Raw genomic sequence first — 17,404 nt, 5'->3', positions numbered from 1 at the left:
GCTCGCAACTGCAGAGGTTATATCAGCGTCGCCGGATGTACCGGAATTTTGTCCTGCAGGTGTTCTTTTATGTGCCAGTAAATCTACTGACATGAGGCTGTCGCATTTAAGCATACTTAAATACCATCGACCTGGCCCGGGATCGAACCCGCAACCTTGGGCATAGAAGGCCAGCACTATACCAACTCGCCAACCAGGTCGACTAACCGTTCGAAAACGGACCCATATTCATATGAACTTTTTGACTCAGAATGACTTCAGAATTCACATCCTAAATTTTTTACCTTTCCTCATGAATCACCCTGTATATATATATATATATATATATATATATATATATATAAATACTTGTCATTTAAAACTCATGTTACAGTTCAAGATATATCTTTACTATGTACATTTCTTATGTGTCTTCGAAGATAATCCATCAAAGCGAAATTTTTATCACAATAATTACATTTGTAGTATTTCTCATTTGTGTGAGTTATTAGATGTGTTCGAAGGCAATGTTTGCGAACAAAACTCTTACCACATAAGTTGCACTTGTTGGGTTTCTCCAGTGCGTGAGATAAAGTATGTCCTGCAAGATGATGCTTACTAGCGTAACACTTTTCACAGAGGGAACACTTAAAAGGTTTTTCGTCTGTGTGTGTTAATAAATGCGATTTTATATAAGCACGTTTTGCAAATCTCTTTCCACAAAAGTTGCATTTATACTGCTTCTCATCCCTGTGAAGAATGGAGTGATCATAAAGACGGGTTTGCAGTGCAAAACTCTTGTCACAGAACTCGCATTTGAATGGCTTGTCCTGTGTGTGAGTGACTTTGTGTTGCTGCAGACATTTCATTTGTGCGAAATCTTTATGACAAATCTCACACTTGAAAGGCCTATCGGCTTTGTGTCTTGCTTCGTGACTTCGAAGATGATCTTTCCGTATAAAATTCTTATCACAAACATTGCAACTGAAAACTTTCTCACGTGTATGTGTTTTCATGTGCACTCGAAGATATGGTAATAATGCAAAACTCTTCTCACAAATGTTACACTTAAAAGGTTTTTCGTTCGTGTGAGTTCTTACATGTTTTTGAACATGTTGCTTATGGTCAAAGCTCCTCTCACACGCATTGCATTTAAAAGACTTCATTTCTTGTTTTTTGCACTTCTGTTGCCCCAGCTTTTCTGGAGTCATCATACGGTCACTTTTCTGTATCCTTATGTCATGAGAAGAGGACTGCGTGGACCTAAAATCCAAATATTCTTGATTAAAAAACTGAACACCAAAACATTTGATATCACAAGAACCTGTCGGAATATTTATGGTTATCAGATATCCAGGTTTCTGTCGACATCCCTAGTTTTTCATGCATCTTGGTATATCCAGGGGATTTTACTAAATTGCCAAAGTCCGGTTTTAAATAGCGTTTTGCATTTTAAAATTCGTTCATACACTTTCAAAAGTAATTATAATCGATACATGAATAAGGACTATAATTTTTGCAGCTGGAGAAGTTGGTGTCACTCAAATGCAGTTTATATAAATTACTGTAGGCCTAGTAACAATAGATCTCTGATGTTGAACTTCAAAGTATATGCGATATACTGCATGATGCAGTGGAAAATACAAGTCAGTGTTAGATTACTAATCTCTCCCTACAAGCCTCATTATCTTGAAGTTGGTGGAGCGGGGGTTGTGTGTATCCAATGAAACCGGGAACTGTACTAGTAGAGTTATTCATACAAGAGAGGTCACAGTGGAGGTACCAGACAATGAAGCGGCTTACCATACAAAATCCAACCCAAAGGGGGACTCCCAGTTGGAGGACCTCAGTGGGTCTCCCAGCTGGAGCACTGCTACCATATATGGGCTCTGGTCTACTCAAGCAAAGGTATCAACACATTGTCCCGAGGGCTGTATGGCACTGGAGTTGTAAAATAACAGTGTCCAAAAAGGCCCTTAAACCACCCGCCGAGGAACAAGAGGAGACGAAGGGCATGGCATACATCCCATTCTATGGCCCCATCTCAGGCAAGATTGGCAGACTGCTAAGAAAACACAGGATTAAGACCATCCACAAGCCGCCCACAAAGATCCAGAACTTGCTGAGACCAGTTAAGGACGACCTTGGTCTTAGGATACTTGGTGTCTACAAAATACCTTGTGCGTGTGGGAAATAGATGGGATGCACCATTATGGAATGCTGCAAGGAACATCAACGCAGCATAAGACTGTACTACCCCGATAAGTCTGCAGTAGCCCAACACAGCCTACAAACGAGTCACAAGATAGATTTCGGCGCCACCACCATCTTTGACAAGACATGAGGTTACAGGGACTTGGTTATCAAGGAAGCCATCGAAATCCAGCTAGATGGCAATAATTTCAATAGAGATGGGGGTCTACAGCTGAGTACAGCATGGAAACCTGCCATCAATACGCTTCGACCACCAGCACATGGCAGACAGTCGGGACCAGCAAGTAGCTCCTGATTGGCTACTGCTTCCACCAATCAGAATGTGCCTTGCGGTCGAGACTAGGAACTAGCTCCTGATTGGCCTCAGCGGGAAGCCCTACTGTTGCATATATACCGGCTAGACGTGGTCCCACATCACTTCATTCCCTGAAGAAGATGGCAGAGCTAGCCATCGAAAGCTTGGAAGCAAATCTCCAACTAACCTGGCTGAGAATCCGAGAAGAGTTATTCTACATCAAACGCCGGGAAACCCTCAAGTCATACTTTGTTCCAATGTTTTGACAACTAGTCATGCTCTGTGTACAATCGAAAGGATGAAATTGCACTTTTCCTTGGATACTCAGAAATTATATTTTATTGTACACTGAGACAGTATTAGAAGCAGTTCTTAGTTACTTCTTTTTAGAACGAGTTATTTAACAATGTTGTCTTAGCTACGAGGTTATACTTCAGCATTGATATTATGGTCAAATCATGTATTTCTGTCACATAATTAACGTTCGTAGATATTACAATATTTAGAATTGAAATATCGGCCTAAATAGTCCATGTTTCAATTGAAGCCAGGAGAATTAATAACAGCTCATAGCACATTATACTCACGTTTGAGTCAAGCCATCATCTTCTCTGTCGTCTGGTCTCGGTTCTTCCTTTACAAAATCCACATTCCACGCCTCTTCCTAAACAAGGAAAATTACAGTGGAATACAAAGAAACCGGTATGCACGAAAGTCTCATGAGCAGCAACTCGAGAGTAATAAAAAATATAGTAACTGCACAAAAAAAAAAAAAGTATTGACTGCTTATTGTAGGTATAGAGGGGTTCACGTAAGGTTAGTTCCTAAAAAGCTTGAAGTGCCGTCATGTTACACATTTACAATTAAACATGCAGAATTTCATTACATATGTATGAAATTATATTCTCTTTTGACTATTTCTGAAATAAATATACAATGTGAAATCACTCTAATCATTTTTAAAATACCCTGTATAACATTCTGGAATAAATGAAGTCTATGAAAGTGATAAGATCAACACAACTAACCTCGTCTTCATATTTCACCATAGAAACGGAAACTTCATTTACTTCATATTTTATATTTGGTAAATCATTATTGCTGAAATTTGTAGGTTCCATCTTGATCTCATTCACATTAAGTTCCATGGAATTCCCTGCCTGTGTATCAAATATGGCAAATAAATAACGAGAAACAAAATCACCCTGTGTAAAAAAAAAGTATTTCTTTATAATTGTGAAACTGCAGAAAAGTAGGATGTATTTACATACTTGGCTTCAAGTCGTATGTACCATAAACAAAAGACAAATAAAGTGGAGACACCAATTTTGCACCGGCATAAGAGCGTAAAGTTGCTGTAAAAGTGGTGGCCAGCAAAGAGGCAGGATCGGATGCCATGCATGTAAGCTTTTTGGTAGCTACATGGATAGGAAGTGAGTTTTTGTAAGGTCGAATATCAGTGACAAGTAAGGCTTTTGTTATGCCTTGCATATACGCATCTTGGTTGGTAGGTGAATATGGATAGATACATCCGCCTTCCCTTGGTAACGCAATTATAAAGCATTATAGCCTACATATCTAATAAAAGGCATCTGAGAAACAAACTGTGATATCAATTACCATTGACAGTGGTTTCTCTTCTCCATATGCATCTTCGTTCTTTGGCATCAATGGATCAATCTCCATTTCTGTTTTAATGATGTTATCCATGATGACTGAAAACAAAATCTTCAATTTTACTATCTATCTTCATGTAACAACAGACTCGTCATACTTATCAGTTTAGACCAACGTTCTCATGTAACAAGAAATTTTACAACATTATTTGTAAACTAGAAAAGAAAAACAACAGTCCCCATAAGTTATGCCTGTACCCTCATACATCGATATAAAGTGCACCATTTATATATAATCATTTATACTATTTCTTGTATAAAGTAAAAAAAATTCGAATATTGTAATGAGTCCTAGTTTTCATGAATATTTATATTCAGTATCTATAGGATACAAATGATTAACTACAGAAATTTCTAATGCAGCTCAACCTTTGGGATTAATGATTAATCAAGAGAAAGCTAAGTATATGGTAATGCCTAACGCTAAAACTAGAAACATTCCTCACAACATATCAGTAGGAGATGTGACGTTTGAAGCAGTTGAACAATTTAAATACTTGGGCGCCATAATCGATTACAACTGCGATACGAGCGTAACTGTTAAGGACAGAATACTGGCAGGCAACACAGCATACTTTGCAAATGTTAAATTAGTTGGCTAATTACAAGAACAATCAAACTAAACATATACCACACTTTAGTTCGACCGGTAATAACATATGGATCTGAGGCATGGACACTAACTAATACAGAAGAATTTCTCCTACGGTGTTTCGAGAGAAAGATTCCAAGAAGAATATATGGACCGGCATATGAAAACAACGAATGACGGATATGTTATAATGAAGGAATCAATCAACTGATTGGGGGACAAGATATTGTCAAATTTATAAAATCCCAGAGGTTGAGATGGCTAGGGCACATACAGAGAATGGACGAAAACAGAATTCCCAAGAGAATATTACAATAGAAGAAGGAAAGGAAGACCTAAGAAGAGATAGCTGGATGGGGTCATCAGGGACCTAGAAATAATGGGAGTGAGGGGTTGGAGAAAGAAGACTGAAGATAGGACAGAATGGAGGACTGTTGTACGAGCGGCCAAAACCCACCCAGGGTTGTAGTGCCAGTTGATGATGATGATGATCTATAGGATACAATCATACTTTGGTCTCTGTACCAAAGCAGGCAGAGTAACAATCAAGGCAATCCAAATATACTATGTTGCTTCATTAAAGACAAGGATATATAAAGGCTCCTCCTTTAACAAGGATTGCAGGTATCAGTCACTGTGAGATTTCGTCTTCTATGATACAAATACAGTGAAAAGTTGAAATATATTTATAATACAAAAAGTTTCTTTCTAGTTGAGAATAACTTTTATGAAGGTGAAATCACCTACATACTAGATAAGTTAAATAGCAATTTAGTGAAGTTTCCAAACTCTGAAATCATTGCATTGGGATATTATGTGCGATTTAATTTAAATAAATTCACAAAATGGGTTTACTACATGTTGCTGGAATGAGTACTAGACCTCTCTACTGAAGTAAGATTAATAATAGAATACATGTTGCTGGAATGAGTACTAGACCCCTCTACTAAAATAAGATTACTTATAGAATACAATGCTTAAAAGTCTAGCAAAATCATTCAGAAAGTTGACTGAACAGATGAATATTTATTCTGTGGCTCATAAAGCAGCGAAAGCAAGAACTTATTTTTGCATCCTTATGAAGTGTTTTAACTCTGTGAAGTTCTGGCTGATAACATATTATCAGACGTCATTGCATCTCACTTAACAATATGTGTGAAGAGGGAAAACAACTGTTTCATACACCTTAGTCTGATTAGTAAACTATGTTACTAATAAGTGATATATCCAATGGAGGGTAAAAGGAACTTACCACTTTACATTATCTCCTGGCTTAGTTGACTCATGACTGATGACTTATTCATGTCACAAAGTTATAAGGATCCAACCAGTCTTCGGATTGCTGGCTAAACAAACATAAATTAAAGTGTCAGACATGCATGCATTAAAACCTTCAATCACGAGAGGCATACTATTCATTATTGTGAATGATTAGCCATGATGATGAAGAACTTTAGTTTCGACTGCTGGCTTATGTTAACTCCAGAAATACTAGAATTTGATCATCTGAAAATTCGTATCGCTGTACTCAAATAAACCGAACCACACCCAACGAAAACAGGAATATGGTGTGCTTCATCCTGATCATGAATTAGGCCTATAAGACTAAAATTTTAAGAAAATGCCGCTCGGCTCTGGTTAGAATTTAAGATGTGGGGATTAATGCCAGATGAAATAACGCCATAAACTGGCTTCTGGTCTTTCCCTTGGCTGCTTTATTCTGCCATATATTTTCGTGCTAAAGATGTTCTGTTAATTACACAGCACAGATATAGACTTTATGACTACACAGAACCGTTACTCATGACAGAATTAAAGAATGGCACTATGTAGGCCTAAGTTATCTTATAGCATGATTCTATTATGATATCAAAATACTTTGATTAGTGAATCTGTGTTTGAAACTATGACTTGTTACAATATGGGCAATGATCATTACCTATATAGTAAACATTTTAAACCTCTAATTCACAGCTAGATTCAAGAGTCATACACTAACCCTAAACTTGCCGAAAACATTTCTATGAGAGCACTAAAGGCAATATACTGATTATGTTAAGAAATGGAAAGTGCCACAGACGCTGAAAGTACAAAAGTTTATGATATTTCCTGGAGAAAAGAGAAACTAGCACATAGGATGTTCTGGTGATTTCGGAAGTGAAAATCGTGAAATTTAGAAGGAATATTTGTGAAGATAGAGTTGAATATTTGAGGATTTTATAGGGATATACTTTTTAGAAATGAGATGTGAGTTATATAATGCAGGTGAGTATGTGGTATTTTCTAGTACTGTAAGAAAAGGAAATGTAGGCCTAAGGATATAAAACACAAGATAGCCTACAACATAATGTGAAAAATGCATAATCTGTATTAATGGAATAAACACACAAGAATAGTGAAACAGAAGAAATAACAATAAAATTTACACATAGTTTTCGTGAATTTCTTTGTACATTCGTCACTACAGTAGCCCCTCACAGACCTATAGGCTACTGACAAAGTCGTCAAACAAAAAATCACTTGTCTTTGCCCAGCACTTGAAAATCCTACACTCAAATGCCGTCATCCGAATCTTCAGATAGACCACCAGGATAGAGCACCTTGATGTCTTCTATAATGGCGTCGAATGGATCTCGTTGGAGTCGTGAGCAATCCTGACGCCACAAGTATTCACAAAGGTGATCGCTCAGGTCGTCCTTGCGCACGCCTCCCCTACATAGACGTTGTTTAAGTGGACGCCAAGAACTTTTGATGAGATTGGTAGAAGCACCAGACATCGGGTCCACAAAATTAAGGCTGTAATTCTCAGCCAAATGACGAAAATTGTGGACGGTCAGGTCTTCATACCCTTTCCAACAGTCCGTCATTATTGTGCTTTGGGCGGCGACATGCTTTCGGATGAGACGAAATAAGGTATGTATGTTCCGCTTATTATTCGGACAAATCTCCAATCGCACTTCCTTCGTCTGACGGTCTATCATACCCAAAACCCAAGAATCCTCAACAAGACGACCGGCCTCAAATTTGTTACGCCCAATCTTACATGCATCAATTTCTACTACGTGGTTGGGCCCTCCAATATTAGGCTGATTATTGTAGCGGCGATCCAGACTGCCTGAAAAAAATAATAATAATGTGGCAAAGATCACCTAAAATATTTCGAAACTAACCTAACCTAAGCTAACATAATCTGACCTAGGATAACAAAACCTAAAGTAACCTATATCTTACGATGTTTGGTGACGTATACACGTCCATTGATGTGACATATTAATGAATTTAAATACTATTATAGCCACAATCATGCCATGGCATGAAAGAAAAATTTCACAACCTCGAGCGGGAATCGAACCTGCGACTTCCTGTACTCCGGTCAGGCGCTCTACCACCGAGCTATCGAGTTCGTCTCACGCCAAACGCTTCGAATCATTCTTTCATACTGGCGACTCTATTATAGAGTACTGTCCATAGCGTCTGCGCTAGTCAGCACTGCTTATGGGTTGAAAGAAACTTTACAAATGTAATCTTCATCTTACGAAATTCATTAATATGTCACATCAACGGACGTGTTATACGTCACCAAACATCGTAAGATGAAGATTACATTTGTAAAGTTTCTTTCAACCCATTAGCAGTGCTGACTAGATCAGACGCTATGGACAGTACTCTATAATAGAGTCGCCAGTATGAAAGGATGATTCAAAGCGTTTGGCGTGAGACGAACTCGATAGCTCAGTGGTAGAGCGCCTGACCGGAGTACAGGAAGTCGCAGGTTCGATTCCCGCTCGAGGTTGTGAAATTTTCCTTTCATACCATGGCATGATTGTGACTATAATAGTATTTAAATTCATCAACCTATATCTGCCTTAACACTCCATTATCTTACCTCTACAAACCTCTCTGAGGTTTGAAAACCAATCCGCAATGGTGGACTCAGCTATATCTGGTACATTTATCTCGTCGCATTCCCTTATTGTTTGGTAGTACGAGAACTTGACAGCAAACGCATACATTATAATAAGAACTCTCCTGGTGGGCAATCTCGTACCGCTGAAAAACGTGTTATTTGCAGCAGACAATTTAAACGGTCCATAAACCTCATGACCGGCAAATTTTTTTTGACAAATAAAAATACCATATTTCGCACTGTCCTTTAATACAGGGTACAACAATTCTCCACAAAGTGGACATTCCATACTTGCGGGAAGCAGACCCTTCTCCCGACACCATAGTTGTGCTTCTTCTTCAGTTGTAATAATGCTCAGCGAAGTAAGATTTAAGTAACGTCCTCCTGCTGCCATTGGATAACACGAATGAATATGAAAAGTCGCACCGTAAAAAATAGAACCAGTTTAGCCGAAAGTAACGCGATAAGAGAAATAATACCTATTATTTAAAAATCTCTTACACAGAATTAGTCACTCACAAAACCACCCATCGCGCTATTCTATCAAAGCGCGTGACATCGTAAATGTACGTTTGACGATCAATTTGCAGTGAGTTCTCTTTGTTAAGTATAATAACTCACAATCAAGCAGGCCTATAATAATAATAATAATAATAATAATAATAATAATAATAATAATAGTAATAATAATAATAATAATAATAATAATAATAATAATAAACTCCAGAACATGGATTGCACCCTTTCCCTCTTACTTCAAAATTCCAACCTTGTGCACACAAAATAAATTATTGGCACTGAAAAGCGCCTTTTCGTAAATATGATGCGCATTCGACAAACTCAGACAATCTGCTCTTTTTAGTACCGTATTTTAAGACATAATTTGGTAGGTGCAATCCGTGTTCTAAAATTTTCCCAATAATAATCCGAGGCACGAAGGTCCATGAAGGACCATGACCGACCAGCCGCTTGCTGGTCTCACGTACATATGCCGAAGCAGAGGTGTACGATCATCCAACCAGAACGGAGGTATCGTGTGGTTAGCACGATTATCCCCCAGCCATTATAGCTGGCTTTCGTAAACAGATTTCGCTGCCTATTGTAGCTCTCCAAGTGCATCACGATGCTGGGTGGACACCAGTCCCATACGCTGGCCGAAATTTCATTAGAAAATTTCTTCCCCCATGAGGACTCAAACAAGCGCGTATTCCGTAACGCGAGTCCCAGGCAGGATGCCTTAGATCACAACGCAGGACAATATTATTATATCATAAATAAAATTAAATAAACAGAAAATGTCCCACAGCATTCTAATTTAACTCCAGTCAATGAATGGCATCATCTTGCTGAATTAATTTTTTTTTTCATTTTTTAATACCGGTATAGGAAAGTTTTTCAATCACTCTGAACATTCCATTGCTTTTATGTTCACTACCAATAAGTTAACAATTGTTCCCAGGTTCAAATCTTTGTCAGGACAAGTTATCTGATTCTGACTTTTTCCGGAGAGCAAATGCATAGTGACTTTCAGTGCTGGACCCTACTCATTTCGCTGGCATTATCACCTTCATTTAACTCAGATGCCAGCTGATGAACATTGCAGTTCATAAAGCTTCGTAAAATAGACAAATTGTCCTTTGACAAGAAAAACAAAAAAGACGTTTCATATTGCGAAATGTACATTGCTCGTTGCTGAGTATTTTGGGCGATTTCATATTCGTTCATTCATTCGGCCATCCTTGCTCCTCGGAAAACAACTGACAATCACTGTGGCATGCTGATTTTAATATAGTGAATGCGATTTGTTTTTAGTCTTAAAATGTCAGAAGAAAATGGAAAACAGTTTATGCTGACCACCAAGGAACTTCTTGAAGTGCAGGAAGAGATGAAAGTCGGTCAGAGCCAAATCCGGGCTGTAGGGGGGGATAGTCAATTTGTTCCCAGCCAAATTTCGAGATGAGATTTTGGGTGTCACGAGCTGTGTGTGGCCGAGCATTGCCATGAAGCAACACAACTCCGTCGGTCAGCATCCAACGTCTCTTGTTCTGAATTGCGTGACGGAGCTTCATCAAGGTCTGACAATAGGTTTCTCTATTAATGGTTTCACCCCGAGGTAAGAATTCGATGAGTAGGACTCCTTTTCTGTCCCAAAAAACAGTGCACATGATCTTGCGTGTTGACATGGTTTGTTTGAATTTCTTTTTCTTTCGCGATGCAGTGTGCCTCCATTCCATGGATTGCTGCTACGATTCAGGTGTCATGTGAGACACCCAAGTCTCGTCACCTGTCACGATATGGCCAAGAAACTCATCGCCTTGCTCACTGTAACGTGTGAGAAAGCTCAATGCACTGCAAGCTCATTTGGTTTTGTGTTCCTCAGTGAGCATCTTGGGTACCCATCGTGAGCACAATTTTCGATATCGTAATCGATCTGTCACAATTTTGTAGAGAACACTCCACGACATTTGTGGAAAATTCAATGAAAGCGAAGAAATTGTGAACCTCCTGTCCTCATGAATTTTTTCATCGACAGCACGCACCAAATCGTCATTGATCAAAGATGGCCGACCGGTACGCTGCTCGTCATGCACAGAGACGTGGCCCTCGTTGAACTTCCTAACCCATCTCCTGACCATTCCATCACTAATGGCATCATTACCATACACCTCACAAAGTTGACGATGAATGTCAGCTGGTTTGATGCTTCTCGCATTCAAGAAACGGATAACAGACCGCATCTCACAGTCGGCAGGGTGCTCGAGCACTTTAAACATTTCAACTGATCACAACTAACCACACACACACGGAATGAAGCTCTGCAACTGCATGCACAACTTGCCTGAGGACTGAAGAAGAAAACACGCATGCGCAAAATAACGATTGCAGCAATGCAACACCTAATAATTGAAAACGGAACTTACTTTAAGAACACGCCTCGTATATCGACAGGCCAGTTCAAAAAAGAAAAAAAACAGGAAATTTAAAGTTTAGAGAATACTGCATTTTAAAGTTTCATGTTTCTGTGAACAATCCAATTGATAACATTCTAATTGAAACTTATAGTATTTATAAAACACTATTAATACATTTCTGACTGTTAACAGACTTCGCAGTAATTTCAATGATCCTTGGATATTTCACAGCTCAACACAGAAGTTTAAAATACAGTTTTCTAAAAATTTTAATTTTGAGTTGTTTTCCTTTTAACTGGTCCGTCGATATGTGAACTCCTATGTACATTTACTATGTGCCTAAATATACGTTTTGATTTGATGACCTGAAATAAAGAAGGATCTGTCATTTTCAAACTTTCGAGGAAAGTGAGAAGGAAATGGAAATTATTCCTTTTCTTGTAGTTCTGGCAGTAGGGCTAATAACTAAAAGAGCTCAAATGTCATTATGTTGAAGATATTGGAACATACATAACCTGCTATCTATGAATGCCTAATGAAATCATAAAGGAACAATTCTCATTTAGGTTATAAGGCTGGGTACATGACGTGGATATATCAATAGAAACATATTTTGCACGAAAATGGTACTTAGACCTTTATTTACTTCAAGTCTTCATTTGTTTTTCTGAATTCTTTTTTCTGCTGTCCTTAGATTCTACAACATATCAATTCATAGACTGCAATAAATAATCTGATCTAATCTAATCCAATCTATAAAATTTCTATCTTTTTTAGAGCCAAAAGAACAACAATAGGTATTGTACAATGCACAAGATTTATGTTGCAATATACTTCTTCCCATTATAAAGCTTGGACTAATGTAATGGACCCTGCAGAGTACAGAGTATCTTATTCTGTGTTCTTATGTGTCTCAGGAAGAGACAACCAATGAAAAGTCAAATTCTATGAGTTACCTGAATTAATACCAATACGAATATGAAGAACAATTTTCATAAACTCTGGCGCACGTGTGGGTGTGTATATATGCACAAAAAGACGAGAAAATTACTCGTCATTTAAAACTCGTGTTACAGTTCAAGATATATCTTTACTATGTACATTTCTTAAGTGTCTTCGAAGATAATCCATCAAAGCGAAGTTTTTATCACAATAATTGCATTTGTAGTGTTTCTCATTCGTGTGAGTTATTATGTGTGTTCGAAGAGCACGTTTACGAACAAAACTCTTACCACACAAGTTGCACTTGTTGGGTTTCTCCGGTGCGTGAGATAAAGTATGTCCTGCAAGTTGATGCTTACTAGCATAACACTTTTCACAGAGAGGACACTTAAATGGTTTTTCGTCTGTGTGTGTTAATAAATGCGATTTTATATAAGCACGTTTTGCAAATCTCTTCCCACAAAAGTTGCATTTATACTGCTTCTCATCCCTGTGAAGAATGGAGTGATCATACAGACGGGTTTGCAGTGCAAAACTCTTGTCACAGAACTCGCATTTGAATGGCTTGTCCTGCGTGTGAGTGACTTTGTGTTGCCGCAGACACTTTATTTGTGCAAAATCTTTATGACAAATGTCACACTTGAAAGGCCTCTCAGCTTTGTGTCTTGCTTCGTGTCTTCGAAGATGAATGCGCAGTGCAAAACTTTTGTCACAAACGTTGCAACTGAAGGATTTCTGGTCTGTGTGTGTCAATACGTGTGCCCTAAGATACGGTAATAGAGCAAAACTCTTCTCACACGTGTCACACTTAAAAGGTTTTTCGTTCGTGTGAGTTTTTATGTGATTGTGAAGGACTTGCTTACTTCCAAAACGCCTCTCGCAAATGTTGCATTTGAAAAACTTCGACTCTGCTTCTGTAGGACTCTGCTGCTTCATATCTTCCAGTGTGACAATGTAGTCACTTTCTTGGGTTCTCGCACCCTCATGGGAAACAGGCTTTAAGGACCTGAAATAAATATATTCCTAATTAATAATAATAATAATAATAATAATAATAATAATAATAATAATAATTAAGTGATGATGATGATAATAATAATAATAATGAGTGATAATAATAAGTGATGATGATGATGATGATAATAATAATAATAATAATAATAATAATAATAATAATAATAATAATAACAACATTTATATTCCTAAGACACATATCCAGCTTTGTGAATTTAGTTAATGGTGGTCTTGTTTAGATGTGGGAAAAATAAAATTTCTACATTTTTCTGAAAAATTTTTCATGAGTGATTAATTTTTTACTTTCTTCACTCCCTTGATTACAGCATCAAGGGCTACACACACATATTGGTCATTGAGTAATTCTCATTAATCATCAGCTTATCACATGAAAATCGTAAGTCCTCTAACTTTTGATGGTTGTGTCAATACTGACTCCAAAACAAGTTTGTTTACCGTAACATTCATACTGAATAACTAACAAGCATTGGCAATATTCAGAGAACTATACTCATCTAATCTAAATTGTTTCAATATTATGGAACTGATGTAAGCCTATCATTTTAAATTAATTGGTTATTGCTGGCTAAGGCAATTGTTCCTATGGTGTGTGATCTGTGATCCCCGACCTCGTTAAGTATGTACACTCCTCTTTTTTATTTTTTTACAAATCATTCATGACCCACATGTCAGTCACACAAGGAAGGTTACTAGAACTTTCCATTCAGAATCCTTAATCTACAGTTACTTTGAGTTTGGATACAAGAATATGGAATAACGAAATGTAAAAATAAGAATATCAGACAGCCACACGCCTGAAACACAGACAAATAAATCTATTTAGGTGCGACTGCACGTGAGTAAAATTGAATGTTACTGTCACTCCCAATATATTTAAGATTCATGAAGAAAAAAAAAAGTTATAATATTATTGTAATACACACTTGCTTTGATTCAATTGTGTCCTTTTTATCTGCAATCCAGACTTGTGAAATATATTTGAAAACATATATAGTGCATCTACGTAAAGATTAATTTTTGGTCCTACAGAATTTATCTGTTATGGTAACAATGGTTATTAGAGGAGAAATATTCGCTCTGGTGCCAGGTATCAAGCCCCAATCCTTGTTCTACATACCAAGTGCTTTAACCACTGAGCTATGCCAAAGTTCAATCCACAGTACCGGATCATTGTTACCATAACAGATAAATTCTGTATGACCAAAAAATTAATCTTTATGTAGATTCTTCGCCCAACAGTACATACACTGTGGAATCCCGGCCACCAAGTCACTCAATTGAGTGCGCTCCTGGTATAATGGCATATAATTATACATACTAGGTTCAAAAAGTTCCCGGAATTTGCTAGTATCATAGAAACAACGTACCTTAAACACTATTCTACAGCATTCCCTTCAAAATAGTTGCCTTCCGCAACAACACACTTTTGCCAACGCGTGTAGAGTTCTTGGAAGCAGGCCTGGAAGCCATTTTGTGAAACCCGTCTTAGTGCTCTCGTCGCGTTTGCGATAACCTCTTCAGCATTGAATCTCCGTCCTTTCAGATGACTTTTCAGACGGGGAAACAGAAAGTAATCAGGTGGTGAGAGATCACTGCGTCCCGGAGGCGACGGAGGATTTCTACGTACAATTCTTTCGTTACAGTACTACCTTCTGGAATGAACTCATGGTGGATGAGACCCTGAAAGTCGAAGAAAACTTCCTTTGGAAGTGTCCCTAGGAAATGTTTGCTTCCGAGGAGATGTTTTCGATTTCCACTCAGATGACTGTCGTTTAGGGACTGGGTCGTACAAGTAGCACCAAGTTTCATCTCCAGCAATAATTTTGTTTAAGAAATCACCATCTTCATCAGCCATACTGATCATGTCCCCAGCAAGAGCAAGAGGAGTAGAAATACTATTCTACTCCTCTTGAGCAAGAGTCATTCTTGTTTCTTTCTGTTCTGCCGACAACATTTTCGGAACCAACTTCTGAGACACGTAATGCATGTTGAGATGCTTGTGAAGAACATTGTGTAATCTTAATGTCTCTGCAGGAGTTTTGTGTTTGTACGTTGTTCTGTGGACGTTAATTACAAAATGCGACGAACAAACAAAACACTATGATAAACAATTGCCTACAACTCAAAACCAGCAATCGCCATTATCAACAAACTTTAAGGAAATGACATCATGAATGTTACCAACAAAACAAATGTATAACATCCCTTGTTATATATTAATACGAAAAATGGTAGTAAAATTCCGGGAACTTTTTGAACTAAGTAGTATGTCAACATATATGTCGAACATAGAGTAAGGCCACAAAGGGAAAAACACTAGAGGAGGGACATTCGATCTGATGCTGTGGATTGAACTTCGGTGTAGCTCAGTAGTTAGAGTGGTTGGTACATAGAACAAGAACCCGGGTTCGATCCCCGGTGCTAGAGCGAATTTTTCTCGTCTATTAACCATTATATAGTGCATGTTTACCATTAAGTAAGGTGAATTAGTGCAAGCTCACAACACACACTACTCACGTTTCAATCAAATCGTCGTCATCCTCGGTCTCATCTGACACTGGCTCCTCCTTGACAGCATCCGTATTCCATGACTCTTCCTGAACAAGGAAGATGACATTGAAAAATTAACAAAAAATTACGTCAAAAGCAGCAACGAGAGCACTAAAAATTGTATGAAATAAATGTACAACAAATTGCCCTTATTGTTCTGTGTATTAAGAGTCTTATATCATCCAATCATGAAGGTAACCAAATATGCTTTCATATATGCCTAATATTAGAGGACGGTTGTTCTGTATGGTTGTGAAACTTGAACTCTCATTTTGAGAGAGGAACAGAGGTTAATGGTGTTTGAGAATAAGGTGCTTAGGAAAATATTTGGGGCTAAGAGGGATAAAGTTACAAGAGAATGGAGAAAGTTACACAATGCAGAACTGCACGCACTGCATTCTTCACCTGACGTAATTAGGAACATTAAATCCAGACGTTCGAGATGGGCAGGGCATGTAGCATGTATGGGCGAATCCAGAAATGCATATGGAGTGTTAGTTGGGTGGCCTAAGGGAATGAGACCTTTAGGGAGGCCGAGACATAGATAAGAAGAAAATATTAAAATGGATTTGAGGGAGGTGGGATATGATGATAGAGAATGGATTAACCTTGCTCAGGATAGGGACCAATGATAGGCTTATGTGAGGGCGGCAATGAACCTGCAGGTTCCTTAAAAGTGGTAAGTAAGTAAAATATTCGAGGAACATTGAAATCTATGAAACTGATAAGAGCAAGATAACTCACCTCATCTTCATACTTAACGACAGGAAATGAACTGCAATCTTCATTTTTTTCACATTTTATATTTGATTCGGCATCAGTGTTCGGTTCTGGAGGTTCTATCTTGATCTCATTCACATTAACTTCCAAGAAATTCCCTGCCTGTGTATGAAATATAAGAAAGAAAAAATTAGTAAGAAATTAATCTCTCTTAAAAAAAAAAAAGACAGCACTGGGTAACTAGTGAAGTCAGAGAGTATTTATGGACTTAGAACTACGTTAGTCAGGAAGGGAGGTTCTGGCGAAATTTGCGAAAGAACTGTTTTGAATTTGTTTCCTTTCTTGAATGAATAAATGAATGAGTTTACAAACCACAGAATATGCTAAAACTACAGACTAACAATACTGGAATTCACTGTTTGAGCCGATGTAGATGGGTGCAGTGACACATCTTACCGTTCTACAGTCATTGAGTGCACAGAGCTCATTTGCACCACTGCTCTCTGCCATTTCTTGTACTCCACAGCAGTAGTCTTGGGCTTGTTTGATTCATCTTGGGATGCCCTTTTTCTACTGCTGTAC

The 17,404-nt window shown here is 38.0% G+C and overlaps 2 protein-coding genes across 5 annotated transcripts in view; both read right to left on the bottom strand.

Moving 5' to 3' along the window:
- Window positions 1-327: 327 nt before the first annotated feature.
- Window positions 328-9,253, bottom strand: LOC138715340 (zinc finger protein OZF-like). 3 transcript variants are annotated; one of them, XM_069848160.1, is made up of 6 exons: window positions 8,955-9,253; window positions 6,009-6,102; window positions 4,109-4,203; window positions 3,517-3,648; window positions 3,076-3,152; window positions 328-1,242 (listed from the first exon to the last, which is right to left on the bottom strand). In XM_069848160.1, the coding sequence occupies exons 3-6, from the start codon at window positions 4,196-4,198 to the stop codon at window positions 375-377; spliced, it is 1,167 nt and encodes a 388-aa protein (XP_069704261.1). In that variant the 5' UTR covers window positions 4,199-4,203; window positions 6,009-6,102; window positions 8,955-9,253; the 3' UTR covers window positions 328-374. The 3 variants fall into 3 exon arrangements, with proteins under 3 accessions (XP_069704261.1, XP_069704268.1, XP_069704275.1); XM_069848167.1 differs by having other exon boundaries at window positions 9,165-9,246; XM_069848174.1 differs by lacking the exons at window positions 328-1,242; window positions 3,076-3,152; window positions 3,517-3,648; window positions 4,109-4,203; window positions 6,009-6,102 and adding exons at window positions 6,133-7,871; window positions 8,643-8,806 and having other exon boundaries at window positions 8,955-9,248.
- Window positions 9,254-11,939: 2,686 nt separating this feature from the next.
- Window positions 11,940-17,404, bottom strand: part of LOC138715257 (zinc finger protein OZF-like) — a 52,225-nt gene continuing 46,760 nt past the window's right edge. Inside the window, exons 4-6 of one of the 2 annotated variants that reach the window (XM_069848013.1) lie at window positions 16,847-16,984; window positions 16,070-16,149; window positions 11,940-13,523 (exon numbers count right to left, since the gene is read on the bottom strand). In XM_069848013.1, coding sequence (XP_069704114.1) covers window positions 12,653-13,523; window positions 16,070-16,149; window positions 16,847-16,984 — 1,089 coding nt within the window. In that variant the 3' untranslated portion in view covers window positions 11,940-12,652. The remainder of the gene's footprint in view (window positions 13,524-16,069; window positions 16,150-16,846; window positions 16,985-17,404) is intronic. The other variant, XM_069848020.1, reaches the window with a different exon arrangement.

Source organism: Periplaneta americana, chromosome 2 (assembly GCF_040183065.1).
Source record: "Periplaneta americana isolate PAMFEO1 chromosome 2, P.americana_PAMFEO1_priV1, whole genome shotgun sequence".
Lineage (NCBI taxonomy): Eukaryota > Metazoa > Arthropoda > Insecta > Blattodea > Blattidae > Periplaneta > Periplaneta americana.
This window is presented reverse-complemented; position numbering and strand designations above follow the sequence as displayed.